At 40.2% G+C, this 22,858-nt stretch overlaps 1 protein-coding gene across 5 annotated transcripts in view; it reads right to left on the bottom strand.

Annotated features, from left to right (window-relative positions):
* The window catches only part of LOC143987271 (calpain-13-like), a 175,187-nt gene that overhangs the window by 56,469 nt on the left and 95,860 nt on the right, over positions 1-22,858 (bottom strand). For 4 of the 5 annotated variants that reach the window (XM_077485884.1, XM_077485882.1, XM_077485885.1 and 1 more), the window contains exons 8-14: positions 20,341-20,426; positions 14,816-14,890; positions 13,482-13,642; positions 9,484-9,632; positions 9,308-9,319; positions 3,844-4,046; positions 210-278 (exon numbers count right to left, since the gene is read on the bottom strand). In XM_077485884.1, the coding sequence (XP_077342010.1) occupies positions 210-278; positions 3,844-4,046; positions 9,308-9,319; positions 9,484-9,632; positions 13,482-13,642; positions 14,816-14,890; positions 20,341-20,426 (755 nt within the window). The remainder of the gene's footprint in view (positions 1-209; positions 279-3,843; positions 4,047-9,307; positions 9,320-9,483; positions 9,633-13,481; positions 13,643-14,815; positions 14,891-20,340; positions 20,427-22,858) is intronic. The other variant, XM_077485886.1, reaches the window with a different exon arrangement.

Here is a 22,858-nt window from a genome sequence, read left to right as displayed (position 1 = left end):
AGCCATGATCTACTTGCATTGCTTGGAAAGGCACAGAGTCCTAGTAATAACACCAGTGGATGTAAAATAAGGTATGCAATGAAAACAGAAAGGTTTTATTAAAAAAAATAATTAGTCTGCTGACAAGGGGAAAACAGCAGGAACCAGGGAAGGCAAAAAATAAGCTGATTAAATTTCTAAAACCAGCAGAGTATAGCGTCAGTACTCACTGTGCTGAGGAACTGTTGGTGTATAGCTCTGGGTTATCCTCCCGTGATGCTGTTTGTAATCCTTGATATCTAAAGTTAGAAGTGATATTAATCAATGTATAAACATGTCACACATGTAACTTTGGCTAGAGGCATTAGTAATAATATAACTGAATAGAGAGGAGATATTAGAAAACCTGTCAAAAACAATGTCAATGTAGGGGCCCTGTATTTGTGAGCTGTCTGTTCTGCAAAAAGCAACCATCTCATCTAATCGTGGGCTGACCTAACGTGTCAAACCAAAGAGTCAAAATCATGGTCAGAGTCAACCCCAACCAACCCTGACAGATCCCCCTCACTATAAAGGCAATGTCCCAAGCCTAGCATTGTATCCTTTGCTAATTTTGCAAGTACAACAATGTCTTCTTTAAACTGAAGCCATTTACCAAATCCCATCCCAAAATTCAAGAAGTTTATTTGTTATCTCCAATCTCTACTTAACAGGAACCATGCTTTACTAATGAAAATAAATCAATCTGATCCAGTCACATGCAGTTTTGAATAAATGATTGCATATGTTAGTCTTTCTGTGCTATAAACCAGAGGGTCTGAGAATGGACCACTGGGTAATACAAGCATGACCTGGTCACCACAACTGGTGTGAGAATATCTCAAGTTCTGGGTTGTTACCAGAACAGGAATAGTGGGGAAATCTTCCAGTGAGGACACTTCTTATGGTGACAACTGTCTAAACCCCTGTACACACGGTCGGAGATTTCGACAACCAAATCCGTCGGATATTGTCCGTCGGATTTTGTCTGTCAGATCTTGTCCGAAACTGTTGCATACACACGGTCGGACAAAGTTGTCGAAAAATCCGATCTTTCAGAACGTGATGACGTAATTTCGTTACGATGGGACTACATTCAGGCTAGTAGCCAATAGCTTTGATGTAGGAATTTGATCTGAGCATGCGTGGCACTTGGTCCGATCAAAATTCTCTACACATGATCGGAGTATGTCCGATCGAACCAGTTGGTGAGGAAATATTTCCAACAAGTTGGAAAATTGGGTCCGACGGATATTCTGACGGAATCAGTCCAATGCATACCACACACAGTCGGATTATCCGACAACACTGTCCGATAGGACACATTCCGACGGATTCTCCGACCGTGTGTACAAGGGCTTAGAGGAAAGTTATTACACATTAGGAAGATTTCCTCTCATTTCCTGTTGTGTCTACAAAAATGTCTCCAGTAGAACACAGATTGAAAATAGCATTTTAATTATTTCCTACTCTATCCAAAATGAAAACAAAAAATTATTTAAAGCGTTATGCTACATTCACACCTCTCATGTAATAAACTTGGGGAGTTCCCAGCAATTAGCTGTAGGAAGCAAACCAATTAAAAGCAATGAGAGTCTCCTACGGCGAATTGCGATCATTTTCATTTAATCCCTATGCAGAGATTTTCGGCAAGTGATTGGCCCTGGATGTAGACTGTCTGAGTCCAGGACCAATCACTCAAAGATGATTGCTACTTAGCGATGACCTGAGAGCAGCCCTGATTATCTGTGGGTGCTGGTACACTCCCATTGCTTTCAGTGGGGCTGCCTCCCATAACTAATCCCCGGGAACACCTACTGGGATTCTCTCATGTAAATGCTGTCGGGTACATTTGCAGGTGTGAATGTGGCCTTAGATATCTTTTAATGATCTTTGATCAGTAAAGACATGATATTTTTAAGTTGAACGTTAACTTAAAACACATCAGAAACATGTACTGTACATCTAAATTGTCTTTTCTGCCCAAAAAAAATCATAATTTTGGTCAGCCATCCTTGTGAACGAAGATATGTTGGTGGATCCAAATTTTGGTAGATAATTAAATATGTCGATTGTCCAGATTTTGGATGTCCAGTAGTACATTTGGTAGCATGAAGAAAGCACCAGATGTACGATTAACAGTCCAGTTTTATTTGTCATGAGAGTAAAAACAAAAGCCAACATGTTTTGGGGGCTCTACTGATCCTCCTTCATCAGGGCTACAAATAACATATTCAACTTTTTTTTAGAAATGTACATATACTGTACATATCCACTTATTAACTTTTTGTGTTCTTTTACCAAATTTTTTTTTATAATATCTCACATTGCCTTTTACACTGTACCACATTTATATTATGTATTTATTTACTATATGTGCAATTCAAATGCATTGATGCCAACTGTCCTGGAATCCCTGGGGATGTTCCACATCTTGGCCCTCTGTCCTGCCAACGCTGTGCCTCAGGCCATGTCCTGGGATCACAGCATCAACTTTATTTGTGTTTTAACTCAATAAGGCATTAATTCTAAGAATCTTGTGTATATTTAGAGTCAGGATCTGGCAGGATGGTGGTATGATGGCCAGTCACCACATACTTAGAGTAGAGTCTGGGTGGCATTAATCCATAAAGATTGCTTAGTTTTGGAATACTCACCTGAAAAATAAGCAGATGCAATGCAGACTATAAAACAATGTCCCAAGATCCAGCAGTATGTATTGTAGTATGTAAGTATGCATGTATCTCAATCCAAGTGAGACCACGCAAATGATAAAAAAAAAAAACACCCTAAATAAACTGCATAAAATAACTGTATAGGATAACATACTGTACATAAATATAATAAATAAACTACACGTTGCGCTGAATCCTGTGAATATAAATTGCTATAGATCAAAAAAACAAAACAAAACATGTGATCAGTCCACAATCATATGCTGATTCTAAATGATTTTGTGTGTACCAGCTCCACTGAAAACACCTCAGGTGCATACATCAGTAAAGATGTCTTCTTACCATGAGACGTGAGACTCTCTGTCAAGAGAGGTCTAAAAACGCTTGTGTGGAAATATCTTCCACTTGGTATCGAATTCCCCCTCTCAGGTCCTCCTTCAGTTAGAGTCTCCGGCAAGAATAAGAAAGAGAGCACCAAGCCCACATAGTGTAAAATCCTCACAATGTTTAATAAAATGACAGATTAAAAGCTTTACAAAAAGCCGGCATATAGAAAGAACTCCAAAACCCACAATCCGGTGGAACAAAACGTAGAATGTGGTGCCGTCACAACCTCTGGTTACCGCCCTACATACATTTCGTCAGAACTGACCTCATCAGGAGCCCGGTAGGCCATGACTTTAGCATGGCATGTGGATTATTGATTATGAATATGTATTTGTAGCCACAAGGAAGAAGGGTCTGTAAAGCTTATAGTTTTTCTTCTCATGACAAGTAAACAGGTAACTTCTAATAGTGATCTATTGCTGACTGAAATCAGCCAGCAATAGATTACTATAGCGGTGAGCTTCTGTACTACTAGAAAATGCTGTAACATTATTCTTGACATCACATCCAGTGTAAACACAATGCAGAAGCTGTCCCTGTGGTCTTTTAAACAAGTGGCTAGATATTTTTAAAGACACCGATAACTAGATTAAGATGCAATTGCTGTCTCTTTGCCAAGATGCTGTCTCAGCTCCCTGTCAGCAAGAGAAACAACCACAAATCAGTAAAGCAGAATTCTTACGGCACCTATTTCGTGAGTCAACTTTACTGTGTGGATCAAAAACTTGCTTCTTGAAACAGGCCGATGGCACATTGTACTTACTCAGCAATCTTTGAAGTCTTCATGAAGATCCTCAAGAGAAACTCTGACTCTTGCCCCTTGTTCTGTGTGAAGGGTAAGATGACATATGTTCCTGGGGGAGCCACAAATGACTTGGTGACTTCTCGTACACGCTCCAAATTGGTGTTTATCGTTTCTGTGGCTTGTTGACGAGAGAATTTGTGCAGTGACCCATTCTTTGTTGCCTGCAGGTGAAGAAGAGCCATACTGGCTTGTATTAAACAAAGTATAATGGTTTTACTCAATGCTGCTAAAACTTCATGAACAGACCAATTATATCTTTTTTTAATCATATTAATAAAATATTTTTATTTTACAAATAATAGTAAAAATGTAGCATTTCCATGGCACTTACTTTGCAAAGCCAGCTGGCAATTGCATTATGAAAGCCAGGTTTGCATGCATTTGTATTTCCCACATTTTGAAGGGTTGAAGGGTTAGACTCCACTTGTCCTGGTTGTGACCATTATTACAGAGACTGAAAATGCCTTTCCAACTTAGACCTCTATCACTATCTCCAAGGAAATGTATAGTTTATGTAATCCATAACATAAAAAGAAGAAACATCTAGTACTCTTCGTATGGTAAGGTTGCATAAATACTTTGGAATACACACATGGAATCACATCCACAAATAATGCTATGCAATGCTCCCGAAATGTTGGATGTGAGATTGTTGTCGGAAAGTCTTACCGTGTGTATGCTCCATCGAACATTTGCTGTCGGACTTTCCGCAAACAAATGTTTGCTAGCAGGTTCTCAAATTTTCAGCCAACAAAACGTTGTTGTCGGAAAGTCCAATCGTGTGTACACAAGTCCGTTCACACATGCTCTGAATCAAGCAGAAGGAGCCGCACTGGCTATTGAACTTCCTTTTCCTTGTCTCATCATACGCCTTGTACATCACCACGTTCCCAGGTTCGTAATTGTTGGCCAACATTTGTGTGACCGTGTGTATGCAAGACAAGTTTGAGCCAACAACCTTCGAACAAAAATCCACGGTTTTGTTGGCGGAAAGTCCGATCGTGTGTATGCGGCATACGCCTCTCGACAGTATACATGGCACTCCACTCACTTGCGTGTTGATGTCATAAATCAACCCTATTGACGTGCTGTATGTATGTATGTGTATATATATATATATATATATATATATATATATATATATATATATATATATATATATATACACTGTATATATGTTATGTTCTATGTTATATAGGCTGGGGATGTGATTGAACTCTCTGAATGAAGTTCTCTATATTTTTTGATAATTTAGAGAAATGTAAACATGCTTTTAAATGTACAGTATATATATCTTTTAATCAGTTGTAAATATATATGTATTGGAATTTTTTTTTTATAGTAAGTGGATTGAAGGTTTTCAAAATTTACACATTTAAAAATTAGCAGATCACTGCACTGTTTTTATTTTATTTGTATTAATTTTTGGATATATGTGAGCACACATAAAAGTGCTAGACTGCTCAATAATTCATTTTTGTTTTTACTAGCTGAACTTTTTTTCAACCTAAACTTGAATTGAAATTAAAAAAAAAATGTTGTTAGTACTTAGCATAAGTAACAAAGGACAGTAATACATTTTTAGTAAAACGATAGAACAGGGGATAAATGTGGCAAAGCCACAAATTAAAGCAGCCCTCCACCCATAAGCCCTTGTACACACGGTTGGACATTCTGACAACCAAATCCGTTGGATTTTGTCCGACGGATTTTGACCGAAACTGTTGCATACACACGGTCGGACAAAGTTGTCGGAAAATCTGATTGTACATAACATGATGACGTTATTTCGTTACGACGGGACTACGTTCAGGCTAGTAGCCAATAGCTTTGGTCTAGGAATTTGATCTGAGCATGCATGGCCCTTTGTCAGTTGGAGTAGACTACACATGATCGGAGTATGTCCGATCAGAGCATTTTGTCGGAAAATTTTACAGACAAATTGGAAAACTTGGTCCGTCGGATACTCCGACGGAAACAGTCTGATGGAGACCACACACAGTCAGATTATCCAACAAAACGGTCCGATAGGACACATTCCGTCGGAATCTCCGACCGTGTGTACAAGGGCTAAGAGTTTGTACCCCTACCCCTCCGCTGCCACATTTTGACAGGTACCCGCTCCTGCTTCCTGGGAAGATCGCCACACAGCGGTCTACGTCATGTCCTGCCCCTCCTCCTTTCCCCCACTGCCTTCTGGGACCTGTATGTGTCCCAGAAGACAATGGGACCATTCAGAAATCGTAGCGTGACTCACGCATGGACAGTAGGGAACGGGCTTTGAAGCCTGAAAGCAGCAGCGCTTAACCCTTTCTCGGCTGCTTGCAGAGGGTAAAAGCACCCCACTAGCGGCCGAATAGTGCAAAACTGATGGTTGCTTTACCGCCAACGCACCCACCGCCCCAGTGTAAAAGGGGCCTGAAAGAAGCAAACTGAAGTTGATTTACTAAAGGAAAGGAGACTGCTCACTTAGTAAAGTAATTATTTACTTAGCTTGGTTAATTAGCTGAAGCTCTGTTCATTTTTAGATACCTAATCGTGAATGAGAAAAATTTTAAAAAATTTGAGTTTTGCTTGGATTGGATGCTTTATACCAGGCGTTTCCAAACTTTTTATATTTTATTATATTTATATTTTATCTGGCCCGCTGATGTAAGAGGGGACTCTGATGTACTCAGAGAGTCTGCTGGGGACAATGTGCTGTACTGGAACACGTGTGTGGGAGCTGCAAAATAATTGGCACTGAAATGCACTGATGCATGTAACATGCATTGATGTGCATTAAATTAACATGTGCATTACTGAAACACACTGCCCTGCCAGGTTGTGCATGAGTCCTTATAGTTTCCTTTTAACAAACTACTAAGGCTAAAGTTCATCCTAAAGTGACATACTGTTTTATTATTTTTATTTTTTTTGCGAGAATGCGATTAACAATAAGAATTGCTGCAACATATTTACCAATGAGACAATATAAGAATGACAGTGTACAGTTTGTTAGTACAGTTTAAGAATTAACTAAAAGTGCTGGGTCTAGACTGAGATCCATGATAAATACCTGGATGGATGGCGGTCAGTCTAAAAAATTAGTGACATGTGGCCACAGCAATTTGTACAGACATATCCATCAGCAATATTAACTTGACAATAAGAACAGGGATCGACTGCCTGTCTTTTCTGCCCTCCATTTGCACAAAGCCCAAGGAGCTGAATGTATTTCTGGCAGATCAATGAGTATTTTTCTGCACTTACAGCATCTTTAAGGGGCCCTGATGTACACTTTCATTGGATTGTAATTGTAGCCATGCATAAAAAAGTATATACCCAGAGAGCAAGGAATGGAGTTTTAAGCTGCAAGAAAATCAATAAAAATCGAATTTACAAATATATATATATATATATATATATATATAAAGAATTCTTTATTTCATAGATAATATAAAACCAATTGTAAAATTTGGGCCAAAAAAACCCAATGGTCAAAATACAAAAGTATGATCCCCAAGACCCACCAGGAGGTCCAATGGGGAAAGTCTGTGCCACAAAAAGTGAGGGAAGAGCGATTACCCTATAATCATACCTATTATCTCAAGAAGTTTAGCAAATTGATCAATATTCATATCCTTTTCCCAAATGCTTCCTCTTTTGGAGGCAAATTTCAAGGTACTTGTACCATCTGAGCACTCCTCTCTTTCAATTTGCCACTGTTCCTTAGCTCAGTGTCAATATGACACCTTTTTTAACCAGGGAGGATCAAAAACTTTTATTCAATCTATCCCAAGGCATTAACCCTTTTAACCCCCCTGGCGGTATTCCCGAGTCTGACTAAGGGTGGAGATTTTGTACCAAAAGCGGTAACCCCGAGCCAGACTCGGGACCGCATCACTGAATGCAAGGAGACTTTACTTACCTTGTCCCCTGGATCCAGCGATGTCCCCCCGCTGTACGAGCGAGCCGTCCTCCGCTCGATCTATCACGGAGCCGATCTCCGTTCCCTGCGAGCATGGCGACGTACGAGGACGGAGAACGGCGCCAAATTCAAAAAGTGAAACACACACATTGCATACAATATAATGTAATCTTACAGATTACATTGCTGTATGTAATTATTTTACATCCCCTTTGTCCTGAATGCAGTTTTATATTATAAAAACTGTTCTTTATGCCAGGAAACTGGAGATTGTCCATAGCAACCAAAACTGTCCCTTTACATCAAAACTGATTTTAGACCAGCTAGAAAACAGTGATAATAAATTAGAATCACTCGCAGAATTGAGCGACAGCGATTTGTGGGGAGATCCGTCATCAAATACTGAGAAGTAATAACAGTGACAATTCTGCAATTTGATTCGATTACATTATTGAACAATTTTTATTATTGTTATATTATTATTTGGTATAATTATTTATAGTTATTTATTATATTATAATTTATGATTTCATTTTTCAAACTTTATCATACCCGGGATGTCTGCTAGACTCTGTTTTGGACAGATTTAAGTGAGTTATTCCTATGAATTACAGGACTACAATATAAAACACCAAATTTCCATGCAAAATAATTGTACTGCTTTCAGAACCTAAAATCTGAAATAATCATACCGCCAGGGAGGTTAAAGAGGTTTTGGAGCCTCACTGGTATTTTACAAATAGTTTTACATTATCTATGAAATAAAAAATTCTTTATATAGTTGTTTTTTTTTTGTAAATTTGATTTGATTTTCTTGCACCTTAAAACTCCATTCTTTGCTCTCTGGGTGGGTATATTGTCATATTTAAAGGAGTGTTTATTATTATTTCCAAGCTTCAATACTAATTTGATAAATGGTAGTCATTCATAGTACAGCTTACTTTAGTCTCAGGGGATAAAACAATACATATAGGGAAATAAAATGCACAAGCACATGGCAAGCATCTATATTTTGTTTATGGGACGTTCCTGTGAACATGTACAGTATGTTATAATACACCACAGGCATGCACAGGGGGTGTGCCAGGGCACACCCTAATCACTATGTGCAGTTCCGATTCCCCCTATTGCCTTGGCTTCCGCCCCTGTTGGTCCCCACCTCCCCCACAGCCCGCAGTGCTGCTGGCTTCCCTTCTCTCCTATCGCCCTAGCTGCTGCAGGGATGTTTCAAGATGGAGTCGGGCGAAGGGGTCAGTAAATATGTAATTTACCGACACCTTCCTTTCCTAAATGAACACAGTGAACACACTCAATCAGCACAGAGCACTTCCAATTCATTTGCTGTCAAGTGCAGCTGAGGCTGCAGAGAAAGGAATGTGTGTTTGAGCTTTGTGTTCAAAAACCCTAATGCAATGTGCTGCACACACCTATGTAATACACATCTGCTTTCAGGAAATGCACAATAACATTTCGTTTTTTAGTAGCTAGGTATTAAATAAAACAACTTCTTACCTTGGGGACAACCTGCAAAAAGAGTCAGAGACTGGTATTAGATTTTGTTTTGCTTTTGCTAATAAGGTGTAGATAGACAGACAGACAGACAGACAGACAGACAGACAGACAGACAGACAGACAGACAGATAGATAGATAGATAGATAGACTAGTAAACTGTAATAGTTTACCAAACCTTGCAAAAGGCAAATCCAATAGGTAACCAGTGGGGATTGTACTTCCTCTCATTGGTCAGACTCTGCATAAGAGCCACGGTGACATTGTATTCTATCTTCTGATTTTCTGGAACTGTGATCACATACTGCGGATTCTTCCACATGTCCTCTGAAAAATGTGACAAAAGTAATTTTTTTTCGTTTTTAAGTTTTCATTTCACTCACTAGGAGCCTCATAAAGATTAGCCTTGAATGAGCATATGAAACTAAAATCTGTTTTCTTTTATAATTAAACATTTTTATAAAATATTTTAGAAAAGAGGATACAGACACTGTATGCATACATACCAGACATTTTGCAGACCAAGCACACAGAATGGTAATACATAAAACATTAGCAAGAGTAAGTAATAGTGATATATATGTGGTAACGTGCAGCGCTGAATTTAACAACATTGAAGAGTGATTTCAGTTAAACAAAATGTATACAAAAATGACCTGTATGCATGAAACATAATAACATCAAGAATATAAAACATATAATTGGTGAACAAAATATTTAGCATACACAAAAGAATTAGTGCAAAATGTACAAATTAAAGTGCAATGCTATACACAGTATAAAGTGCATGTGCATTCTAAAGTGCATAAATAGTCCAAATAAATCAGTGATTTCAATGAATAAAGTGACTTCAAAGGCATTCGTGTAGACATGTTTGTCTGTAGATAGTTCGCCACCAGTAAAAAGGAAGGCTTACCGGACGAGTTGAACCCAAATAGGCATACGCCCAGGGCCGGACTTACCATTGTTCTTGACTGGGCTCAAGCCCATGGGCCCCGCCCAATAGGGAGCCCTGCGGGCCCCACCGGGACACATAGCCGAGTGTGCTCCGCTCACAGTCACACCCAGTCCCACCCTATGATGGACATAACACAGGGACTGGGCATGACTGTGAGCCGAGCCGTGTACACTTGGCTACTCTCAGCTCCACTCGGGACTGCGAGAGGACCCGAGAGCCGCCGAGAGGACTCGAGAGCCGCTGAGATATACAGGACTCTGTATCTCGGCTGCGCCATTTTTAAACTTCAAGACTGCAATAACAAGACTATAAATGACACGGGGCAAGGCTGCAATGACACTGGACAAGGCTGCAGATGGATGGGCAAGGCTGCAGATGGACACTGATACGGCTGCATTGATGGGCATTTAAATGTACGTTTTTTCCTTAAACTTCCCTCCTAAACTTGGGGTGCATGTTATACGCCGGCGCATGTTATACACCAATACGGTAATGTATAGAAGGTAGGGCCCGAAAGTTACTCAAGCCCAGGGGCCCCCACCACCCTAAGTCCTGCCCTGCATATGCCTAATGAGTCAACTGAGCTTGTGGTGTTATACACCTAAGGGAAACGTATATCAGCATACACAACTTCCTGATGTAAACATATGAACTGCAATGGTCCATCACAATATAGTTTCCAATGGATTGCAACCAGCAGGTTAGTGATCATAAACAGGATCAAAAGGACTTTCTCCAAATGGTACGTTTAAGAAAAGGAGAGAAAATAGGCCACATAGTGTAATTCCACTTTAAGCAGAGAACATTTATTGAAAATATAAAAAAAGTACACTTACATTTGAGAAGGTTTAAAAAGCACTTATGATAAAATGTGATGACGCAGAGGCATCAGCAGAGCCCGTCTTGACGCGTTTTGTCTAATAAGACATATTCTGGGGTGCTAGTCCGCTGCGGCCACTGTGTATTTATACAGTAAAATATAAACCTTAATGAAAGTCAGCTCCATGGCAGCCCGAATGTAAATTGTATGATTTAGGGAAAATGGCGCCTTGGCGCGCTGTGCAAGCATCACTATGGTGTACATTGATTACAATGGTGTGCGGGTCATGCCTCGTTTTGGTAGGACAGGAAATAGTAAATTATCCCTAATCTCCACTATACTACACAGAGTGCACCTTAAAATACAAAAACGGGGGGAAAGTAGATAGGAATACAAAACAAAGAAAACTGCACAAACCCCTAAACAAACGGGGGGCATCGATGTGCGGAACTGACCGCAATAATAGTGATACACTAAAATTTTAGATAATTGTTAAGCACTCAAAGATTGATGTTTATGTATGGTTTTTGCTATATTTTGTTTTTCTTTGTTTGTCTGTTCGGAAATACAATATAAAAGATTTAAAAGAAAAATAAAACATTTCGGCCGCTGAAAATTATTGGCCAAAAAAAGAGCTTTCAGTGTTATGCTGAAAGAAAAAAAATGCCTATAATGGCTGCCGAAAACGCCCATGATTTTGCCACAATCATGCTTATGGTGTGTTTTTCTTAGGCCATGTGGCTCAAAAATGTTTTCAATGCATTTCAAATGGGAGGTCCATTTTTGGTGCTTTTTGTTTAACTGACCAAATATGCACCAAAAATGCAGCAGGCAGGATTTTTAACACCACTTCAAAAGGAGGCGATAATGGCCGGCAATAAATTCATATTCATTTAAATTGATGATATTAATTAAAAAAATCAAACATAATACAAATATTTAGAAAAATAAATATGTTTTTTTTAAAACTGTTGATTTTGGTTTTGGTTTTGGCCAACTGCATTCTGAATTTTCAGTTTTTCGTTTTGGCATCAACATTTTTATTTTGGCGCATTACTAGTAAATAAATAACACAAACATCTAGAGAAGTTCACCAACATGGGTTTCTAATATTTGCAATGCAGATTAGGTGGGCCCAGCTCGAAATTGGGAGTGTGCTGGTAGTTACTCAATAAGTAGATCCTAAAAACTTGAATACAAAGTTGAGAATCGAAGAAAAGAAAAATAATAAACACATCAGGAAAATTAGAAAAAAGAGAGGAGAGAGAAGGGAAGGACTGCCGCAATGTTCCAGAACTCCAGTGGGGGCCTAGCGGCTAAGATGTGAGCAAAATCGGAGAGGACCTGGTCAGGGGGCTCTCTCTAAGATGCCATAAAAAAAAATTCATAATACTACTAATATAATTACCTGAAATGTCTGTTAATATTAGCTTCCAATTATCCCATGTGTACCAGAAATCAGACTATATGAAGGAGTTTGTGCCCCTTGAGCAAAGATGGCTCTAGTGTATGGCACAATTCTGTTATCCTAACATGTTTCAGATAGGGATTTCGCCAGCTTACAGGAGAAGACGGGGTAAACTGTATTTATCATGTATAGTCCAATAGGTAGGGCAGAGCTTGAGGGGTACCTGGAAGCTTCAACAATAGACTAAGTAGAAGTAAAATCGCTCCATGTAGAATAGAGAAGAGTGAACCTGGGAGTTTAATTTGCCCAAAATGTCAGTAAAAATTTGAAAATTTCAATGAAATTACACGATTTTGGCAAAACGCATTGGAGCCGATAGGGAAGGCAAACATGTTGTGTTTTTGGTGGCTTTTGAGGGATACAATAGGCTTAAAAGATTCCTAAGAGTGGGAGAAGCTACTTTCAACTTTCCTTGACCCATTGTTATCCCCCCCCCCCATTAGTCTTTTTAATTTTCTTTTTTAGGCCTCATTCACACCAGGCGTTAAAGCCAGTAGTGTTAGCTATAGAAGGCTGTAGCTGTTTTTCAGCATTTTTGCAGTAGCGTTTTCAGCTCTTTTTAGGTTTTTTATCAAAATTATATTCCCACAAATGCTTATGGCTCAGAAATACTGATAAAATAGCCACGTTCTTCCGCGGTTTTTGGCATTTTTCAGCTAATAAAACCTTCACTCAAAACCACCTAGTTCTTGTTTTTTTCCAGCCAGAAAACACCCCTGCCAAAAAAATATATACTTTTCTCGGAAGAGAATACACCATAATGTTCTACTGTCAGTTCTGCCATTACCAGATCTCCCTGTAACATCCAATGATGACAATTGTCGCTCCAAAACCATTCACACATGGGGAATGTCGTACAAGTGAAGCAACTTATGACTACAGCTCTCAAAACTGCAGACAACCTGGCCAAGTTAGACATTGAAGACCAACCTGTGGTATTGCAGCCGCCCGCAGTGCTTCCCCTCACCCACTGATTGTAGTAACTGGTGGACTCCCAGACATGCTGAGGGTTCTCAAAATCTAAGTAGGTCGGGGTGAGGTTACAGATGTTCACTTGGCTGAAATTCTGCATGAAATCCTGGCAGGACATCCTGTGAACAAATAATTCAGAATATATGTTGAAAAAAGAAAAGTATACATTTTAAAACTGAACTCTAGGCAGATATAAAATACACAAAATAATGCAGCTCTGTGATCATCAATACACCATTAAATGTATGATTCAATTACAAGCAGCGTAAGTACCAAAATATGACCTGGTATCGGCCTCTCACAGTCTTTGCATAGCAGGGCTGGAGTGTTACAGAAAGAAGCAGCGCAAGGGGCCAATCATTTCATGTGCTGACAACAAGCATGCTGGTGGGAGGAAAGATTAAAGTGACAGAGAGATGAGCTCATCGCTGTGCTGGCTCTCCTTTCACTGTCCATTTACAGGTTGGAGGCAGGTTCAGGATGACCTGGGCTTAGAGGAAGTGGGTTGAATGGTGCAGTCCATTGAGTAGCAGAAAAAAACTGGATGTTAAAAATCTTCATAGAAGCTGAATAATATTGACCCAAGATGGCAGTGATAAAATGTGATAATAAAAAAAAAGTAAAGCCTAGTACAGAGGTCAGCAACTTTTTTCCACTTAAGTACCAGATTCAATGTATGTGAATGCATGGAGGGCCGCATTCACCTGCTAATAAATGAAGGTAATAATCTGGACTCCTTTACATTACACAGCCCCACACCCCTGGACCGCTTTACATTACACAGCCCTCATACCTCTGGACCCCTTTACATTACACAGCCCGACACCCCTGGACCCCTTTACATTACACAGCCCCACACTTTTGGACCCTTTTACATTACACGGCCCCCATACCTCTGGACTCATTTACATTACACCGCTCCCCCCTGAACATCACACAGCACCCCTGCATATTACACCCCCCCATGTTATTCTTCTTAGCCACATCGTTTTTTATCCCAAGAAAGCCAACTGTGGTTCAAATGTCCGTGGGCTGGGTGCACGTGAATTCATCACGTACATTGACGAGTCGGACATTTGGCGGTGGCGAGCCGGGTGCAGCCTGCGGGCGGTAGGTTTCCGACCCCTGGTGTAGTATATACAGCACATGGAACTTTTAGGCAGGAGATGGCAGAGGGTAAGATTTAGAAGTCTATAGTTGGGTTTTAAGGAAACATTTGTCCAATTATCAAATCACAAATAAATAGTAATATACCATTTATCAATATACCAATTGTAATATACCATACGTACCAGAATTCTCCATCATTCCTTTCAACGTTGAGCCGTCTCCTAATTTCTGGTTGGACTCTATCCCACTGCGGGGAACTGCAAAATTTTAAATGACATGCTGAGCACAAAGTACACTCATTCACCATTCACATCATCAGATTACATGTATGAAATACAATTTATTTATGTGAACACAAAGAGAAAAAAGTCACTTAACTGCATTAATCAAAGATCACCAAAAACATTTATAACTATTCAGGCAATTGCTACTGACATACTGTATGTAGCACTGTACCCAAACAAATCTAATACCATTGGGAGCTTTTCTTTGGTGATATTTATTAAGCATTGGGTTTTCTATTTTTACTAGAGGAAGAAAAAAACCTAAAAAAAAATAGTTTTCCTTACTTTCTGTTATTAAAGTGGTTGTAAACCGCTGGACATTTTTTTGTACCTTCAAGGTAAAGGCATAATGTGCTAGCATCGCATACTGGAAGAGCCTCATTTTAAGGTAATGTTATTACCTTAAAACGAGGCTCTTCCAGTGCTGCAGGCACTCTCATCTTTACCATCTTGCTTCCGGGTTTGCGGATTCCGGCTATGTCAGTGGCTGGAGCCACGATTACGTCACTTCTGCGCGGGAGCAACCGCTCACGGCTCAGGGCTCTGAAGGAATGGCACAGGTGTCCGCTCCTTCAGAGTGCATGCCCCAGTGATGTCACTGGCTGCATGTACACTAAATATCTCCTAAATGATGGTGCACATTTGGGAGATATTTACACTACCTATAGGTAAGCCTTCTTATAGGCTTACCTATAGGTAAAAGCAAGAGATGGAAGTTTACTCTCATTTTAAATATATTAAACAAAAATTACAGTACACAATGATTCACAATGGTTCTTTTTGGAATGTAGGCGTTCCAAGGTGATTTTATTTTTTGCCGCAATTTTTTGGGAAATAAAAAGAAAAATGCCGGTATTGAGGGGGTTAATACATGGAGCTTGGTATTGGGGCACTCAATGCATTAAATGTACAGGACAAACACAGGGGGAGGTGAAAGGATTATACTTCAGGTCACATACAATGGGAGGATAGAGATGAGAGGGTTAATATTAAAATATGCAGGGTAAGGGAGGTGAAGGGGTTAATATACAGGTCACATACAATGGGAGGATGAAGATAAAGGTGTTAATGTTCAGATGTGCACAAAAATATACAGGTTACACCATGGGAATGAGATATATATTGAAGGAGGGGAGATTAAAGGGTTAAAAAGTTTTCACAGTAGCAGCTGCTGGTCTGGAACTAATGAATGAATAAGTCAATCATTCATTAGTCAATCCTTCCCTTCCTCTATTGTTGAAGGACTACGAAGGCTCACAGATGTAAACACTACATTGTTTACATCTTGTGATAGCTATGATTGCTCATCACAATGACTATGTTGTACAGAGCCACTCGGATTGGCTCTGTACACGGTGTTTATGAATGGAGACATCTCAGGAGGACTTGGTTCAGAGCCAATTAAAGAGAAGTTTGGGTTTCATTTAAAAAAAATAACAATTATACTCACCTAGATGAGAACTGAGCGATCAGAACTGTTCCCTCAGTTCTCAGTCTTCACTGAGTAGAGAGCCGGTGACTGTTAGTCACCAGCTCTTTGCTTCTCCAGCGCTCACTGGAGCGTGGACTATGGAGGGGGTGGGAGCAACTGGGACTGTCTCCAAGCGGCTCACTGAGAGGCTGAGCCAGATACCAGTCCAGGCATGTGGGTAAAAACCCAATTGTAAAGTCAGGATCTTAAAATAGCAAGTAAGCTGCATTCATTGTGTGAAAGAAGCTGGGCACATCTGTATATAAAATATTGTCTGAATATTCTTGCAGTGGGAAAGTCTTTTCTGTACACTGATGAGTAAAATAGTAATTACAGTATGTGACTTTTTCAAAAACAGTCATTTAGGTTGAGCCTCCCTAATATGGAGACTACTGGTAGGCAAAAAAGGCAGCCAGGAGGTGTGCAGTAGACATGTGCATGATGAAAAAACGTATTTTGATTTTCTTATGCCGCGTACACACGATCAGACTATCCGGCGGACTTAGTCTGGCGGACAAACCACCGTAAAGTCCGCTGACTGTCCAAATGAGCGGACCTGCCCACACACGTGACATTTCCGGTGGACTCCGCCGGTTTATCCGCCGTACTTTCGAAATGAAGGGCCCACACACACGGAGGAAAGTCCGTTCATTTTGAGCGCGGCTCCAGGTAGCCGGGACTAGCGAAGGAAGCATCCCTGGCCCCGTCACCTTGGTATGGGTAAAGGGGAAGCCCTACGCTGAAAAAACGGCGTGGGGGTCCCCCCCTAGGTCCATATCAGACCCTTATCCGAGCACGCAACCTGGCTGGTCAGGAAAGGGGGTGGGGACGAGCGAGCGCCCCCCCTCCTGAGCCGTACCAGGCCGTGTGCCCTCAACATGGGGGGGTGCTTTGGGGAAGGGGGGGCCCGGCAAGAAGAACCGAAGAGGGGGACAAGACCCCCGAAGAGGGGGACAAGACCCCAAAAGTCGGAAGAAGAGGGCGGAGACGAAGAAGAAAGCCGGCTCCTTCCGCTAGTAAAAGAGCTAACAAAAGAGCAGAAGATAGCGGAGCAGTCTGGCGAGAAGACCCCCAAAGACGGAAGAAGACCGCTGGAGCTGTGCAATAAACTATTTTAACCCTTGTGTGTTGTGTTTTTTTTTTACATTTTTTTTCACAGGTGAATGGGTAGGGGTACATTTTACCCCATACTCATTAACATAGGGTGGGGGGCTGGGATCTAGGGGCCCCCTTATTAAAGGGGGCTCACGGATTGCGATAAGCCCCCCCAGCCCCCGACAACCAACGGCCAGGGTTATCGGGAAGAGGCCCTTGTCCTCATCAACATGGGGACAAGGTGCTTTGGGGTGGAGGGGCCGCGCGGCCCCCCCTTCCCCAAAGCACCCCCCCATGTTGAGGGCACGCAGCCTGGTACGGCTCAGGAGGTGGGGGGCCGCTCGCTCATCCCCACCCCCTTTCCGGACCGGCCGGGTTGCGTGCTCGGATAAGGGTCTGATATGGACCTAGGGGGGGACCCCCACGCCATTTTTTTGGAGTAGGGCTTTCCCTTTAACTCCATACCAGGTGACGGGGCCAGCGACGCTGCCTTCGCTGGTCCCGACTACCTGGAGTCGCGCTCAAAATGAACTGACTTTTCTCCGTGTGCGGGAAAAGTCCAATTATTTCAAAAGTACGGCGGACTAGCACACACACGGCCGTATTGTCCACCGGACTGCGAGTCCGGCGGACATATTTTGGTGCAAAACTATTTTCTTAGTCCTCCGGACTTTTGGATAAAAAAAGTCCGCCGGAGCCCACACATGGGGGGATTGACTTTTCCACTGGATTGTTTGATCGTGTGTACGCGGCATTAGATTCGTTAATCTAGTTATTTCATTTTGTTAAATTCTATTAATTCATTCAATTCGTATTCGGAATGGATTTTATGTCTTTTTCGAATTATCTTCGAATCTATCCATTTTTTCGATTTAAAATGTTCGAACCGATACATTTGGAATTGGCGGAATAGAAACGTTTTTTTTTTTTTTTTTTATTCGAAATGTGGCAAAATTAACAAACAAAAGAAAAATCCTCAGCAAATGATTATAACTCTTTAAATCACCTTTGGCTTAACTAAAACAGGATTATTTCAAAATGGTACTTTAATAACAAACACATTCTTTGATTTCAGAAATATGTTTACAGTTAGAATTCGACTGGAATTCGATGTACAATTCGAATTTCAATCAGAATTTCGGAAATTCGGATGAATTTCTTTTCGTTATTCAGAGCATTCTGTAAACTTCATTCATATATATCCAAATCTCCAAATAATTAGTAAATTTGTCTGAATATTTAATTGGAAAAGGAAAGGAACCGCACATGTCTAGTGGGCAGCGGCTGAAGACAAAAGCCTTGAAAAGTTTTATTGACATCTATAGCACAGTTTGTGTATGTTTATACAACAAGGAGTCAAACTTGCCATTCCTCCCTATTGTTTATTTTTTAACCATTGACCAGTAGCAAAGTCCAGAAGGGGAGGAGCCAAGCTTGACTTTATAGCAAAAGTCAAGATTTTTAAATAACTGGAATTGCTTAAAGCCTGAATCTGCTGATCATTCTGACATGTGGGTTTCAGTGACACTAAACTCTTTAAAAAAATAAAAAGTTCTATTCGGGTATTTATTCTTAAATCAAACTTTCTATTGCTCTCAGCCTCCTGCAAATTCCTTTTTTGCTGAATTCTTTTTTTTTGCCTTTAATTATCAGCCATTGTATCCACTCCTGCAATTTCCTAATAATGAGATACTATAAGATATGGCAAAAGTCTGATACTATATATTTGTTTTTACTCTGAACAGCCTGCAGATAAACAGTCATTCTGAGAAGACTCATTATTTCCACATCAAGAACATCAATTACTTCCACTGGCAGCCATATAATTACATCAGGGGTGTACGATATTTTCTCTGCTAATGGATCAGAAATGTCTCTGAATTTAGCTGGCATTAAAGAGGAGCTATTGGGCATTTTGTGTAAGGTCTCTAGAAAATCATTTAGTTTCAGGTTTCCCATCTTTTCTCCCTGCTTGCTCAATCATATTTGTAGGATGCTCTATCACTCACAGGTTGTAGCTCTGCCCTCTAGTGGCATTTGCTTGAATGACTGGGTAATGACCTTTTCACACCTGTGCATTTTTGGAAGGCTTTAATACCCCTAGCTTACTGCAAACAGCTAATGCACCAGGGTTGCCAACCGCCAGTAAATTTACTGACAGTTTGTAAAAAAAACTGTGCTTTTCTTTTTTTACAACTACCAGTAAATATCAGGGGCTGATAATTTCATGCTGTGTTTATTTTTAAGTGTAAACCAAGCAAATTACTTTCTTATAGGTATTGTCACTGTTTCCATATGTTTATAAAGTTTAAATATTCACTGTGTTCGTTTTTAATAGGAGTTTTGCCATTTCTCAGGTTGCCAGTAAAAAATGTGCTCCGCCAGTAAATTTTCCATGTTTTGTCAGTAAAAAATGCTGCGGGAGGTTGGCAACTTTGTAATGCATAATTATAATGAACATGTGCCATTTCTTACTTGATAAAGGATTTGCAAATTCTGTTAATTATTCTTAATTTTACATAGAAAAAGAAACAGTGTGCCCTCCAAAACCTGTTCGGCACACCGGATATGTAGCCTCTTTGCTATGCCAATGCTACCCTGTATATGTTTGGACATTGGGGGGGTACTTTGAGAGGGGTTCTTGTCAGAACGGGGCTCCTCATCCCTGTCCAACCCAATGTAAATAGTGTGAATGTGACTGTGGACTATAGAATGCAGAGTGAATCCTATTCAATCTCACTTGGGTGAATATCCATCAATTATTTAGTGTGTGCTTTGCCCAATAAATCATTGTTACATATATTCCTCAGTTTTTTTTACAAATTAAAAAAAAAAGGCGCAATAATATTCATCTCACCGATCACTCCAACGTCCGTTCCATTCACCCTGACCCCAAGGATTCCACACTCGGACAATGTCCTCTTTTCTGTTGTTATAGTCAATCTAGGGAACACAAACAATTCTTCCAGAGTTACTTTAAGGATAGTAGGAAAAAAAGAAAGCAAAGTGTATGGAAAGTGTATTTTTTCATGGGAGGATCATAGATGCTAACTAAATAATTATTAAAGTACTTCCTCTGACAATGTCTTCATCTGCTTTTCTTCCCATAATGATATATATATGTATATATATATATATATATATATATATATATATATATATATATATATATATATACACACACATACATACATATATGCTCATACCTCCCAACTTTTTGAGATGGGAATGAGGGACACCTATCAGCACAAGTATGCAGGCATAGGACACACCCCCTGTCACACCCCCTTAAAGGAAAATTGTACAAAAAAACAAAACAAGATTGGTTACACTCACAAGTGCTTTTTTATCACTACTATTCCTTTATATATGGGCTTTTGGAATTTTCAAATACAGTAATTTAGAAATCAGATGAACTATTTAGTGCTGGAAAACACTTTTTGATAGATAAAATGTGCATTTTATATACATCTACATAGATCAGACCAGATTGAGGGACAGAGGCACATTGCTCCAAATCAGGGCAGTCCCTCGAAATCAGGGACAGTTGGGAGCTATGTATACTGTATATATGCTGTACAGATTTTTTTTCCAGAATATCTGGGTCTTTATTTTCTTTTGCCAAGAGATGGCAGTATTCACATAGTGTTTACAGATAATGTTCATTATAAAGAAGTCTACTGCTAAATACAATGACCATGGAAAAGAACAATAAAAAAGGATGCTTGAGGAAGATATCTTTGACAGTATAATTTGCTTTTATTAGTTTAACTGCAAAGTCTGAGGGCATAGCACAGAACAATGCAATGCTGATTATAAACACACAGGACGGTGCTGTTTTCTATGAGATGGCTGAAGGCATTATCATTTGGAGTGCAGGCCGTCTGCGTCTCCAGAGAAGTTTACATAACGTATCTGTTTAGCAGCGTGCAAGGTTGTCCAGAGGCCGATCATGTCCAGCCTACATTTGTGAGAAAATAATTGTTTTATCCACTTGGTTATTTTTTAATAAAACTTTTTTATTTTACAATGACATTGGAAAGAGCCATGTCTTAAGAGACATCCAATGCCGCGTACACAAGAGCAGACTTTTCAACATCAAAGGTCCGACAGAACAATTCCGGCAGACTATTCGATCGTGTGTGGGCTGCAGCGGACTTTTGATTTTCAAAAGTCTGACAGACTTTAGAAATGGAACATGTTTCAAATTTTTCCGACAGAACTCTGCCGGACCCAGTTCCTACCGAGAAATCCGCTCGTGTGTGTGCTAGTCTGACGGACTAAAACCGACGCTAGGGCAGCTATTGGCTACTAGCTATGAACTTCCTTATTCTAGTCCAGTCATACGTCATCACGTTCGAATCCGTCGGACTTTGGTGTGATTGTGTGTGGCCAAGTCCGTTCATTCGGAAAGTCCGTCAGAACTCTGTCAGAACTCCGTCAGAACTCCGTCGAAAGTCTGTCGGACCTAAGTCTGGTCGTGTGTACGCGGCATTAGCGTACATCATGAGTGAATTGAATACCTTTTAGCTATCAGTGATTGTGCAAAATCCTGCGCAAAACAGCCCTACAGCCATTTATGACACTTTTCTTGCATTACATTAAAGCTGACCATAGATGGATTCCCCATCCACACTATCCCCATCCCCACTAATCGTTTTCTGTTTTAGAGATGAGCCTCAGGTTTGCAAATATTATTGATTCAAGACTAATCCTTGCAGGTTCAAGATTCACAGTTCTGCACGGGAGGCGGTGATCTGTACGCCGCTATAGACCTGGCGCACACATTATTCAACTCAGAATTAAAAGAAGCTGGGGGTGATGTGTGTGATGTGCGAAGTATTGTTATAACTGTCCAAGTAACAAATATAGGGGTGAACAGCGGCGCTAGATATGGTGATAACATAAAATTATATAACAACTGGAATATAGGTATACATAAAATGTGTGTGAATAAGCACACATGATATTAAAACATTTGTTTAAAACATAATGTCCATAAATGATCCGAGATCTTGTATGATTAGCACCTGGAGGCAGCTCCCTTAGAGTGAAGCGATGAGCTCTGTGTAGAAATGGGAACAGAGGGGCGCCAGACTGAGTGCAGTATAAATCATATATTTAATAAAAACAAGTAGTAACTCACAGGTTAAATTAGATGAGTTCAGTATGCAGTGAAAATCGCCAGTAATGGAAGTCTCATAAATGTCTTCCCTTTGCAGCCTGGGGTACTGGTGTGATCTTACAGGGATCCAGAGAATGCTGGGAACCAGGAGGCAGGAAACAAGAAGCAGCTGGTCGTGACTTCACAGGAACTGGAAGTGTGATTATTCACAGTGGCAAGGAATGGTAATGCATTTCGAAGCTACAGCTTC

This window comes from Lithobates pipiens, unplaced genomic scaffold, assembly GCF_037356315.1.
Source record: "Lithobates pipiens isolate NorthernLeopardFrog02 unplaced genomic scaffold, aLitPip1_a1.2 Scaffold_18, whole genome shotgun sequence".
Lineage (NCBI taxonomy): Eukaryota > Metazoa > Chordata > Amphibia > Anura > Ranidae > Lithobates > Lithobates pipiens.
The sequence above is the reverse complement of the archived record's forward strand: the minus strand, read 5'-3'. Positions and strand labels throughout refer to the sequence as shown.